This window comes from Triticum dicoccoides, chromosome 2A (assembly GCF_002162155.2).
Source record: "Triticum dicoccoides isolate Atlit2015 ecotype Zavitan chromosome 2A, WEW_v2.0, whole genome shotgun sequence".
NCBI classification, from domain to species: Eukaryota; Viridiplantae; Streptophyta; class Magnoliopsida; order Poales; family Poaceae; genus Triticum; species Triticum dicoccoides.
The window spans coordinates 109,450,648-109,462,813 of record NC_041382.1 but is presented as its reverse complement, the minus strand read 5'-3'; the positions used below and the strand labels follow the sequence as shown (position 1 = coordinate 109,462,813).

The 12,166-nt window shown below is 48.4% G+C and overlaps 2 protein-coding genes across 2 annotated transcripts; both read left to right on the top strand.

The window, feature by feature from the left end:
- Nucleotides 1–4,580: 4,580 nt before the first annotated feature.
- LOC119353669 (cytochrome P450 709B1-like) lies at nt 4,581–7,194 on the top strand. Its single transcript, XM_037620320.1, has 5 exons — nt 4,581–4,943; nt 5,017–5,240; nt 5,353–5,597; nt 5,691–6,432; nt 6,640–7,194. Exons 1-5 carry the CDS (start codon nt 4,670–4,672, stop codon nt 7,039–7,041), a joined length of 1,887 nt encoding a protein of 628 aa, XP_037476217.1. The 5' UTR covers nt 4,581–4,669; the 3' UTR covers nt 7,042–7,194.
- A 2,010-nt stretch (nt 7,195–9,204) lies between these two features.
- Nucleotides 9,205–11,063, top strand: LOC119357715 (cytochrome P450 709B2-like). The gene is made up of 4 exons (XM_037624575.1): nt 9,205–9,490; nt 9,572–9,792; nt 9,896–10,149; nt 10,247–11,063. The coding sequence occupies exons 1-4, from the start codon at nt 9,205–9,207 to the stop codon at nt 11,061–11,063; spliced, it is 1,578 nt and encodes a 525-aa protein (XP_037480472.1).
- Nucleotides 11,064–12,166: the final 1,103 nt, after the last annotated feature.

Below are 12,166 nucleotides of genomic sequence, written 5' to 3'. Positions count from 1 at the left end.
TTGAGAAATCTGCCAACGTCATACTAGATCGCTATATATGTACTCATGCGGCGTTCTTACAAATAACATAGCGGCCCAGGTAAATACGCGGCTGTTTCTTCAAATGTGTAAATATTTCTAAACAGAGTACTGATATCATTTTAAATCACACAACTGAGGATTTTATATTTTCATAGTAGAACTTTGTACCACACACGTGCTGTCTCGAGCTCCTTAGAGCATCTACAACCACGATGGCCAAATCCGGCCCCTCAAACGCCCGCGGACGCGTCCGCGGGCACTGACCGTGCACGTCTCATAGTTGACACTCTGCATCCACATATCTGATATCCGGCGCCTTATATCCATACTACACATGAAAACGTTGATCTATCCTAAATGATCAAATGACGGACAACAAAAATCGGCTACAAAGAAAAAACAAGCCCGGCTGCAAACGGGCATTACCAAACTTCGCCGCATCCAAAAGATTATAGTTCATTACCGGACAAGTTCTTAAACTTCTACAACTAAAAACGATATAAACATTAGAGGGGGGGGGGGTGGCGGAATTACCACTTCCTTGCCGGGGCTTTGCCCTTCCTGTCGCTGGCGCAGTTGTAGGCGTCCATGGCTGGTGGAAGGTCTTGGTCCTTTGGCGAGCAGGTGCAACTGTTGCCGTTGTCCGAGTCAAAGTCAGAGAGGACGATGAGCCCCTTCATCCGACGGACCGCCCCGTCCTGCTCCCGCTTCAACCTGGCGACCCGAGCCTTCTGCGCCGCTGCCTCCTTCACCTCGCGCTCCGACTGCTCAATAGCAAGCCGGAGCGCCTTAGCGTTCTTCCATCGGAGGCGGCGAGCGTCCGTCTCCGTCGTCGAGACGGAAGTGGCGGTAGACCCATGCGAGGAGACGCACGTCCTCGTCGGGGTCCGCGTCCGTCCCTCGGACTTCTCAGCTGCGTCCCTCTCCCATGCACGTTGCCTCTCGCGGCACGCGGGGCGCGCCTCCGACTCCGGAGTGCACGTGCGGGCCAGATGCGCAGGCACAAGCACCCAACGGTGGCCACGGAGGAGCGGCCGGCGGGGGCGGGGCCGACGCCGACTGTGCTGTCCTTGCATCGCTGCGCGCGCCGGGAGGGTCCAGCTCTAGCTCCGCGCTGCGCCGGCGCGGGAGCTGCAGCGACGCTCCAGATCCGGAGCTGCCGCCGGTCTCCACCTTGGACCGCTCCAGCGCAATGCGGAGGGCCATCTCCTCCTCATAGTCGAGCTCCGAGCCAAAGACGCTGCCAGAGCTGCTCATCGTCGTGGATGGGGTCGGAATCGCAAAGGAAGAGGAGTGAACACATTGAGAGAGGGGGAGAGAGTGAGCTAGGGTTTGAACTCGCCGTCAGGATCGGAGTTTTTTGTGGGGTCGGTGGTGGCCCGGGCCTGTCAGGCGGACGCGCCTGGGCGTGCCCGGGCCGTCCCATATCCGCCCTATATTGGACTGGATATGAGGGGTGCCGGTCAGTCCGGGCGTTTGTCCGTAGTTTGAGAGGTTTGATTGGGTTGATTTTTTTGACCGGTTAACAACCGGACAACTTGTCCGGACATTTGAAACGGGTACAAGAGACTCGGTTGTAGACTCTCTTACAGACGACGAAACCGGCCTGGTACTGGTACTGTCTACGAGAAATCGGGGCCCTAGCACTTTGCAGCTGACTAGTGATCGAAGCGTGAAACAAATCACTACAGTATCATCGCGTGTGGTGGCGGTGTTTTTTTTAAAAGGAGGGTCACCCCTGCCTCTGCATCTGAAGTTATGGTATAAATATACCATACCAATTCGTTGTGTATGGATGATGGATGTGATTCCATGAATAGAGGGCCAGTTTCAATAGACTCATGAAATGTTCCCATTCGTGTGCATCCAGCAGAAAATGAACTTGCAAAGTTACCAATTATGAATTTTGCGCTTTAACAATTCAACCATGGATGCTTAACAGGGATCATTGTACATTGTAAATAACCAATTTTCATATAGAAAGACATATCATAGAAAAATGAAATAGAAAATATTCTGAAATGCTGAATATTCGGAGATGAACACTTCTCTGGATCCTCGAATTGAAAGAGAGATTGAGAGGGATCAAGAATCCTAATTCTCACTATTTGGAATGGTTCCAATTCTATTGAGTCTGACTCATAGTGATCATTTCTCTTTAGCAAAGAATAGCCTTGGTTATCAAAGGATTGAATAATCGGGATCCATTTACTTATGATACCTAGTTGGCATTGATAATAAGGATCTAATGAATTATGAGTTTAATAGACCCCCTTTAGCACAAAGACGTATATTCCTTGCTCATCATCAGAGAGTCACTTATTCTCAAACTTTATGTGGGACTAATGTTTTCATTTACCATCTCATGAAAAACCCTTTTCATTTCACTTAGCCCTATCGGATATTTTAGTGATACGTTCTGTAGGAAGCGAAAGATTCAAAAACGATCTAGGGTACAGTACGAACTCCAAGAAGAGCCAAAATAACATGATGAGGTGATAAAAAAAGTTGCCTCAACCGGCAAAAATAACTCAAGATAACTAAACACCTAGCCTATTATTGGATCATCATTCAAATCTGTTGTAAGTATCCCGTGCTACCGTCTCCTAATGGTTACACCCAATAGCCATATGCTCCTTGGCTTCCACACGACTGAATAACGACCACGTACGGATCTAAGCAGTGGCTCTGTATATAACCTGCAAAAAATTATAAGAGTTTGTCTGTTAAAAATCATGTCATTCTTGCAATTTTATAGCCAAATAATGCGCATAGTCCTATTTGAATATGTCCTGCAATACTTGGTTCCACTCCATCCAGTCACGTCCCAAATATGTGTTAATACTAGTTGGAGGGTTAATATTAAAGGCTACATAAATTGTACACCATAAAAGTTTGGCAAGAGGACATTTGAGAAAAAGGTGTTTTATGGTTTCATCTTGATCACAAAACAACATCATTTATTACCCTCGCATCTTCGCTTGGCCAAATTATCCTTAGTCAGAATCATTTCCCTATGAACAAAAGCATATGAATATTTTGATTTTTCAAGAAATTTTATTCTTCCAAATATGAATTGATTTTGAAATTAGACCATAATCAATTAAGTCTAAATACATAGACTTGACGAAGAATAACAGATAACTTCCAGTGAATCGTATCTGGCTCATCAAAGAGGTGAACCTACATCAACCTGCGCACAAGATATAGCCAACTGTCTCATCGGTCACCTACTAGTGACCTCCTGAATTGGATATTATAGGGTCAGACTGTAATATTGTAGCAATATAAGCGTCCTTATGTTGCACAATATTATAGAGAGAAGAATATTGTGTGGCTAGTGCGTCTCCGCTAACCAAGTATCTTCTCAGAATCTAATTATGCTACCGTTTTCAATGATAAATTCAGTTATATGAAAGAAGGATGTTTTGGTCCTCATTAGCCCCATAGAAATAGGCGAGTCATTGGATCTTACAAGTATCTTTCCATAATCTAGTCGTGTGATGGCGATATTAACTGTGTAATGAAAGGGTTACATTCGGGAGGTATCCACCCATAGCCCGGTAGCACCGACGCATGTGAATGAGGAATATCAAGCAAAGCCAAATCCTCCTGAATTCGCTTAACCGAAGTGAACAGGTCAAGTTGGTCATCATCATGAGTGACTCTATTTCTTGAATGCCATATAGCCCACATTACTAAGATCATTTGAGCCCTCTCATTATCAGAAAACATCCCATCACATACAATATCACGAGACCATGTATCAGGGTGCAAGCGCGGTGTCGAAAGACCAAGCAGCGCATAAGCTTGTTCCTAGAACAACTTGGCGGGAGAGCAATGAAATGATTTTATTCGTCCTTTCATGTACTTTCTATGTCTCAAAATACTTGCCGTGATTTTAGTTTGAGTACTACTCATTATACGTTTGCAAGGAATTAAAAGTTCCGGGCAAAGAAGAAGAAGAAAGCCTCACGTGCCCAATTACGCCACAAGAGGCGCGTTAAAGAAATATCTGTACGCAGGCATCAGCATCTCGTTCTAGAAGGACCATGTTTGACAAGGAAATAGATTCTTGGCGAGTAAGAGAAGTCGATTGGGATAAATCAGGCGCTCAATGTAGCCATGTCTGTGTCGACAGCCTCTGCCGTTGTGTGCTCGAAAGCACCATTGATCGCTATATATCAACCCACGTGTCGTTATCTACTACGGAGTAGAAGCCATCTTGTCAAAATGAAAAATGTTTTGTCTAGAAGCCAGCCCCGTGCGGATATCCCGTCGATGTCGACCAGCAGCACCATGCGTACGACGGCTTCCCGGTAGACCACACGTTCCCACGAGCTGTGGACCATCTAGTCTAGTTGGTGCGCGTCCCGTCCGGGGCTGGCTCGTACTTGCACGCATCACGGCTGATCTCACCGCGAGGAAACGCCTCTCCTCTGCCTTCTCTACCCCGGTGGCGGTGGGTCACAGGCGCGTAGCCAGCAATCAGGCGACCAGAAAGCCATGGTCAAAACGCAGCCACAAAGGCCATATAAATACCTTCCTCCCCGACCCGAGTCTCACAAGGGAAACACACACACATTTACAGGTCGCTGATATTTTCACCCTTATCCTGAATCTTGAGTGACCACCGGTCCGGTCCACCATGGGTCTCGTCTGGATGGTGGCGGCCGCCGTGGCGGCGGTGCTGGCCTCGTGGGCGTTCAACGCGCTGGTGTACCTCGTGTGGAGGCCGCGGGCCATCACCAGGCAGCTCCGCGCGCAGGGCGTCGGCGGGCCGGGCTACAGGTTCCTCGCCGGCAACCTCGCCGAGATCAAGCGGCTCCGCGCCGACACCGCCGGCGCCGCGCTGGACGTCGGCAACCACGACTTCGTCCCCATGGTCCAGCCGCACTTCCACAAATGGATCCCCATCCACGGTACGAAACTCAGAGACACTGCAATTGCTTCCGTAGTTCGACACTGGTCATCCATCTTCTTCCTTCCTCGCAGGGCGCACGTTCCTGTACTGGTTCGGGGCGAGGCCGAGCCTGTGCGTGGCCGACGTGAACATGGTGAAGCAGGTGCTCTCCGACCGCGGCGGGCTGTACCCCAAGAACCTCGGGAACCCGCACATCGCCCGGCTGCTCGGCAAGGGGCTCGTGCTCACCGACGGCGACGACTGGAAGCGCCACCGCAAGGTCGTCCACCCGGCCTTCAACATGGACAAGCTCAAGGTATGTGCCCATCTCCAGCGCGACACGCGCTGACGTGTGCGTGTTTTCCACCATTCGAATTTCACTAATGCACAATGCGTATCACTTCCGCTAACTGTTATCTGTACGGCAGATGATGACGGTGACCATGTCCGACTGTGCCGGGTCAATGATGTCGGAGTGGACGGCAAAGATGGAGAAGGGGGGCAGCGTGGAGATTGAGCTGAGCCACCAGTTCGAGGAGCTCACCGCGGATGTCATCTCTCACACGGCATTCGGAAGCAGCTACGAACAAGGGAAAAAGGTCTTCCTCGCGCAGAAGGAGCTCCAGTTCCTTGCCTTCTCCACCGTATTCAACGTGCAAATCCCAGCATTAAGGTAAATGCATCTTGTTCTTCTTCTTGTACCGTTGTCGGTTTAATTTAACTCAACACACAGCAGAAATTAATCTATGTTTGTGGAATTAATCAGGTACCTTCCAACCGAAAAGAACCTCAGGATATGGAAGCTTGACAAGGAGGTGAGGACCATGCTGATGAACATCATCAAAACCCGTCTTGCCACCAAAGACACCATGGGCTACGGCAACGACCTGCTTGGGCTTATGTTAGAGGCGTGCGCGGCAGAGGGTGGCCATAATCCGATTTTGAGTATGGACGAGATCATAGATGAGTGCAAGACCTTCTTCTTTGCCGGGCATGACACCAGCTCGCACCTGCTCACATGGACCATGTTCTTGCTGAGCACGCACCCCGAGTGGCAGGAGAAGCTCAGGGAGGAGGTGCTAAGAGAGTGTGGCAGTGAGGTTCCCACCGGTGACATGCTCAACAAACTGCACTTGGTTAACATGTTTCTACTGGAAACTCTCAGGTTATACGCCCCTGTGTCGCTCATTCAGAGGAAGGCGGGTTCGGATCTTGAGGTTGGTGGCATCAAAGTGCCTGAGGGCACGGTTTTGACGATCCCCATCGCGATGATCCATCGTGACAAGGAGGTATGGGGAGAAGATGCCAACGAATTCAAGCCTATAAGGTTCGAGAATGGAGTGACGAGGGCCGGAAAGCACCCCAATGCCTTGTTGTCTTTCTCCAGTGGGCCGAGGTCATGCATTGGGCAGAACTTTGCAATGATAGAGGCCAAGGCTGTGATCGCCGTGATTCTTCAGAGATTCTCATTTTCCCTATCACCTAAGTATGTCCATGCCCCAATGGACGTGATCACGTTGCGGCCCAAGTTTGGGCTTCCCATGATCCTCAAGACCCCAGAGATGTAGAAAATGTGTATGGTGTTAAGTATAACACAACTTTGTATTATTTGACTGGATTTTAGTATATGTTATGCACTAGATAAGCTTGTAAAATTATCGATGTATAATGTATCCTATTTGTGAGTGTAAATAATAAAGTGTCTGGATTGGCAGGAGAAACTCAGGGAGGAGGTCCTACGAGAGTGTGGCAGTGAGGTACCTACCGGTGACATGCTCAACAAACTGCACTTGGTCAACATGTTCCTACTAGAAACTCTGAGGTTATACGCCCCTGTGTCGCTCATTCAGAGGAATGCGGGTTCGGATCTTGAGGTTGGTGGCATCAAAGTGCCTGAGGGCATGGTCCTAACGATCCCCATCGCGACGATACATCGTGACAAGGAGGTATGGGGAGAAGATGTCAACGAATTCAAGCCTATGAGGTTCGAGAATGGAGTGACTAGGGCCGGAAAGCACCCCAATGCCTTGTTGTCTTTCTCCAGTGGGCCGAGGTCGTGCATAGGGCAGAACTTTGCAATGATCGAGGCCAAGGCTGTGATCGCCGTGATTATTTAGATGTTCTCATTCTCCCTATCACCGAAGTATGTCCATGCCCCCATGGATGTGATCACGCTGCGGCCTAAGTACGGGCTCCCCATGATCATCAAGAGCCTAGAGATGTAGAAAAAGGTGTATGGTGTTAAGTATAACACAAGGTTTTTTGTATTATTTGACTAGATTTTAGTTTATGTTGCGCACTAGATAAGCTTGTAAAATTATCAATGTATAATGTTTCCTATTTGTAAATATAAATAATAAAGTGTTTTATTCATAAGTTCTTGATTTTTCTTACCATCAACCACCTTTATTTCCCCAAAACATAGTCACTATCTATAGATAAACCAAAATTGCAATTCTTTCTTATCAATCCTGACATGCAGGAGGGAACAAATCCATACAACTCAGAGGGTGCTTGGATACAAGGGACTATTTTTAGTCTGACTAAAAATAGTCTCTTTTAGAGGCTAAAGTTCCAAGCACCCCTGACTAAAGAGAGGCTAGAACTAGTCTTGAGGCTAAAATCTTTTAGTCATGGGAAACCTACTAAAATATGTATTAGCTCTCTCTCTCCTCATTTAATTCCTCTCCTTAGTTCTGGATTGGAGGGTTTGGAGGATAATAAATGCTCAATAACTAGATTTTAGTCTCTTTAGTACTTGGATCCAAGCATGGGTGAGACTAGCAAGTTTTAGTCCCACTACTTTTAGTCATGGGACTAAAACGTATCCAAGCATGCTCTCACTCCTACTTCTCCACATTGGAAAATCTTCCTTAAATCGCACACAAGTAATAATGGTACACGGTGTTCAATGGTAGGTGCATGTGTTCTAAAATAAATGCTATTGCCACTTTTTTTAACAAAATAACTCATTTATATCTCATTATATTTTGAGTGTTGATTTTTCTAAGCTGATTACAATTACCAGGACTTCATCATTTTTAGGACTGTTAAGGATCGCAATCGATAATTTTTTTTGAGACAAAGATCGCAATCGATAAATGATGCTCGTAACGACAAGAAGTCGCCAGAACGCGCAAGGATGAGCAGATCAACCATCGAGTGGGCCGACCCATTTTGGAAGGTTCATAAACCATTTTTATTTATTTTTTTGTTTCATTTTTATGGGTTTTTCTTATCCTTTTTGGTTTTTTCTTTTCTTCCCGTTTTTGTATTTTCAAAATTTTATTTTATTTCTAGAAAAAACATAATTTTAGAATTAGTAAAAAAATAAAAATCTTTCCTATTTGAAATTTTTATTTAAAAATGTATTTTTTGTAAGTCTTCCATTTTTCAAAATGTGTCCTTAAAATTGAAAAATGTTTCCGTAATTAAAAATTGTTTAGAATTTGCGGTTTCAGTACATGTTTGCAAATTAGATTTTTTTCATGGTTTCTAAAATCACTAAGAATTTAAAAATATTCATGTTTTTCAAAGTCTGTTTGCTATTTCAGAAAACTTTCATATTTTGGGAAAATATTCACGTTTTCAAGAGAACCTTCGCAAAATTCGAAAAAATGTTTGCATTTTCTAGAAGGTTTAGAAATTTTAAAAAACATTTGCATTTAAAGAAAATATCATGATTTTACAAAAATAGTCGCGTAAAAAACGTTCACATTTTTAAAGGGGGGCTACAGTGGTGTGGTTGCTATAGTACACTTCCGAATTCGCTACAGGAGCCCGGTCTTACTGTGCGTCAGACCGAGTGTTTTGTGTTTTTTAACAGAAGACGGGATCTTTTTCGCCCAAGACAGGAGAAGACTGCCTAGTAGTTCTCACAAGACAAGCAGGGTCAGATCCGGAGGAATTTCGGAGGAAGTTCTCCCGGCACACCGGCCGCACCTCATTTGTCCTGTTGGGCTTGTTGGAAGTCTGGCAGTTTGGAAACGAGTTTGTTCATGAAGCTCGTGTCCCATCGATCACGTCACCATGAAGCCACGGGTCTCAATCCGAGAACCATAATCTAATCAGTCATGGGATCGCATTACGTCTACATTTACGAAAACGCGCAGAGGACAATCATACCACCGTCTAGTGTCCAACTTGTTACCGGAATTCTCTATGCGCCTATCCATCGGAATTTCACCACAACTGCACCTACTTAACCTCCAAGGTGTACGCGCACTCGGCAGACACGCATGCAGCAGCTGCGCCCAGCTTATTGAGGTGAGGTGATGACCATGGCCACGGTCGCCACCGCTTGGACGGTCTGGGCGGCGCTGGCGTCGGCCGTGCTGGCCTCGTGCCTGTTCAACGCGCTGGTGCGCCTCGTGTGGAGGCCGCGCGCCATCGCCGGGAGGCTGGCGCGGCAGGGCGTGCGCGGGCCGGGGTACAGGTTCTTCGTCGGGAACCTCGGCGACATCCGGCGGCTCCGCGCGGCCGGCGCCGGCCTCGTGCTCGACGTCTCCTCCCACGACTTCATCCCCATCTCCCAGCCCCAGTTCCGCCAATGGATCCCGCTCTACGGTAACACAGTTAGCTTCCGAACCCGAAGTAGCTAAGCTGAAGTGTCGTAGTGTTTTGAAAGCGGCCAGCGCGTGCGTGCAGGGCGCGTGTTCCTCTACTGGTTCGGGTCGACGCCCAACATGTGCGTGGCCGACCTGGGCATGGCGAAGCAGCTGCTGTCGGACCGGACGGGGCTGTTCCCCAAGAACTGGATGAACCCCATCGTCCGGCTGGTGGGCAAGGGCCTCGTCATGACCGACGGCGACGTCTGGCACCGCCACAAGAAGGTCCTGCACCCGGCCTTCAACCTGGACAAGCTCAAGGTACGTACGTACATCATCTTAGGCACTCCTTTTAATTAGCAGTGTGCTTGCTTGGTGGTGTGCTGGTTTTGCGAGCCTGTTGCTACGTACCTTTGATATATAGGTGATGACGTCGACAATGGTGGACTGCGTGCTGTCGATGGCGTCCCGGTGGGAGGCGCAGTTGGCCAGTCATGGGAAGAAAGATTGCCAGGAGATCGAGCTGACTAGCCAGTTCGAGGAGCTCACCGCCGATGTGATCTCGCGCACCGCCTTCGGGAGCAGCTACAGAGAGGGCCGGAAGATCTTCCTGGCGCTGAATGAGATCCAGTTAATCGCCTTCTCCACCCTCTGGACCGACTACATTCCAGGATTCAGGTGCACCACTGATCAGATCAACCATAGCACTGCACGTTCCGGATGTGGTTTCAGAGATACACTGAACTGTGGCGTCCCACGTTGATTTGTTCCCCAGGTTCGTGCCAACCAAGAAGAACATGAGGCTGTGGAAGCTGAACAAGATGATGCGGAGCACGCTGGTGGAGATCATCGAGAACAGGCTCGCAGCCAAGGACACGGATGGCTATGGGAGCGACCTGCTGGGGCTGATGCTGGAGGCGTGCGCGCCGGAGCAGGGGCAGGCGCCGCTGCTGAGCATGGACGAGATCATCGACGAGTGCAAGACCTTCTTCTTCGCCGGGCAGGAGACGAGCCTGCACATGCTCAACTGGACCATGTTCCTACTGGGCACGCACCCGGAGTGGCAGCGGAAGCTCAGGGAGGAGGTGCTGCGGGAGTGCGGCGGGGATCATCAGGTCCCCACCTACGACACGCTCAGCAGGCTGAGGCTGGTGAACCTGTTCCTGCTGGAGACGCTGCGGCTGTACAGCCCGGTGCCGCTCATCCGGAGGAGGACGAGGTCGGAGGTGGAGCTCGGCGGCGTCACCGTGCCGAGGGACGCGCTCCTGACCATCCCGATCGCGACGATGCACCGGGACAGGGAGGTGTGGGGCGAGGACGCCGACGAGTTCAACCCGATGAGGTTCGACGCCGGCGGCGGCGGCGCCGCCCGGGCCGCGAGCCACGCCAACGCGCTCTTGTCCTTCTCCATGGGCCCCAGGACGTGCATCGGGCAGAACTTCGCCATGGTCCAGGCCAAGGCCGAGGTCGCCGTCATCCTCCGGAGGTTTGCGCTGTCGCTCTCCCCGAGCTATGTGCACGCGCCCACCGACGTGATCACGCTGCGGCCAAAGTACGGGCTACCGATGATCATCACAAGACTCGACGCCTGACGCCAATTCTTGGACAGAGTTTGTACAGAATAGTGAGCTGATTTTCACGTGCAAAAAGATTCACACATCTGGCTGAGTTCGTCATGAATAAAACTGTTCCGTTTAACTTTCAATCTGAGCGTCCAACTTTGGGTGTAGGTTCAGATTAGCCGTGAAAGGAAATGAAAGGGTTCAACTTCTTACACAGGAAACATTACATTCGGTGGTACAGCTAAGTCAGACCGCCTTTACGCCGGGGAGACATATCGTCGAGGGAGTCGTTTTCTTACAAGAAACCTTACATGGAATCCATTCGAAGAAATTAGATGAAGTAATCTTCAAGGTGGATTTTGAGAAAGCGTACTAAGGTCAAATGGCCCTGAAGGAAACAGGTGAATTCTTTCATCCAAAAAGATAGCATTGGGATTAAGGTTAATGATGACATAGGTCATTATTTTCAGACACATAAGGATTAAGACAAAGAGATCCGATGTCTCCTATATTGTTCAACATAGTCGCTGATATGTTGACAATACTTGTCGGCAGAGCCAAAGAAAATGGCCGAGTAGGAGGGCTCGTTCCTCATCTTTGATGACAGGGTCTCCATGCTTCAATACGCCGATGATACAATTATTTTCATGGAACATGATATCGCAAAGCATAGAAATATGAAACTAGTGCTTTGTCTTTTTGAACAATTGTCAGGGCTAAAAATTATTTTTCACAAAAGCGAAATTTTCTTCTTTGGAAGGGCCAAAGAGGAACAAGATGCATATAAACAACCATTTGATTGTGAAATAAGTTCTTTACCTTTCACCTACCTAGGAATTTCAATCCAATTTCAATCCACCATCGCAAGCTGTCAAACAAGGAGTGGGAATTCCTTGAGGGTCGGTTTGAAAAGAAACTAAGCTGCTGGAAGAACTAGCATGTCAATATCCCTATTATCTTTCTTTGAAGTACCTGTAGGGGTATGAAAAATGTTAGACTTTTATCGATCTTGATTTTTTTGACAATGCGATGAAGTCAATGTAATGCTAGACCTGGGAAGATCTAAACGAGGCGAGTATCCGTTCGAACGAGTGCCGTGCCAATGGCGATGGATATTGCTCTAAACCTGCGTC

What these genes read in the sequence shown, in the direction of transcription:
- LOC119353669 (XM_037620320.1), top strand. Translation starts at nt 4,670, where the DNA reads ATGGGTCTCGTCTGGATGGTGGCGGCCGCCGTGGCGGCGGTGCTGGCC. An exon ending in TCAACATGGACAAGCTCAAG is followed by an intron (nt 5,241 to 5,352) that starts GTATGTGCCCAT and finishes TCTGTACGGCAG; the next exon opens with ATGATGACGGTGACCATGTC. An exon ending in GTGCAAATCCCAGCATTAAG is followed by an intron (nt 5,598 to 5,690) that starts GTAAATGCATCT and finishes GGAATTAATCAG; the next exon opens with GTACCTTCCAACCGAAAAGA.
- LOC119357715 (XM_037624575.1), top strand. Translation starts at nt 9,205, where the DNA reads ATGGCCACGGTCGCCACCGCTTGGACGGTCTGGGCGGCGCTGGCGTCG. An exon ending in CCAATGGATCCCGCTCTACG is followed by an intron (nt 9,491 to 9,571) that starts GTAACACAGTTA and finishes GCGTGCGTGCAG; the next exon opens with GGCGCGTGTTCCTCTACTGG. An exon ending in GACTACATTCCAGGATTCAG is followed by an intron (nt 10,150 to 10,246) that starts GTGCACCACTGA and finishes TTTGTTCCCCAG; the next exon opens with GTTCGTGCCAACCAAGAAGA.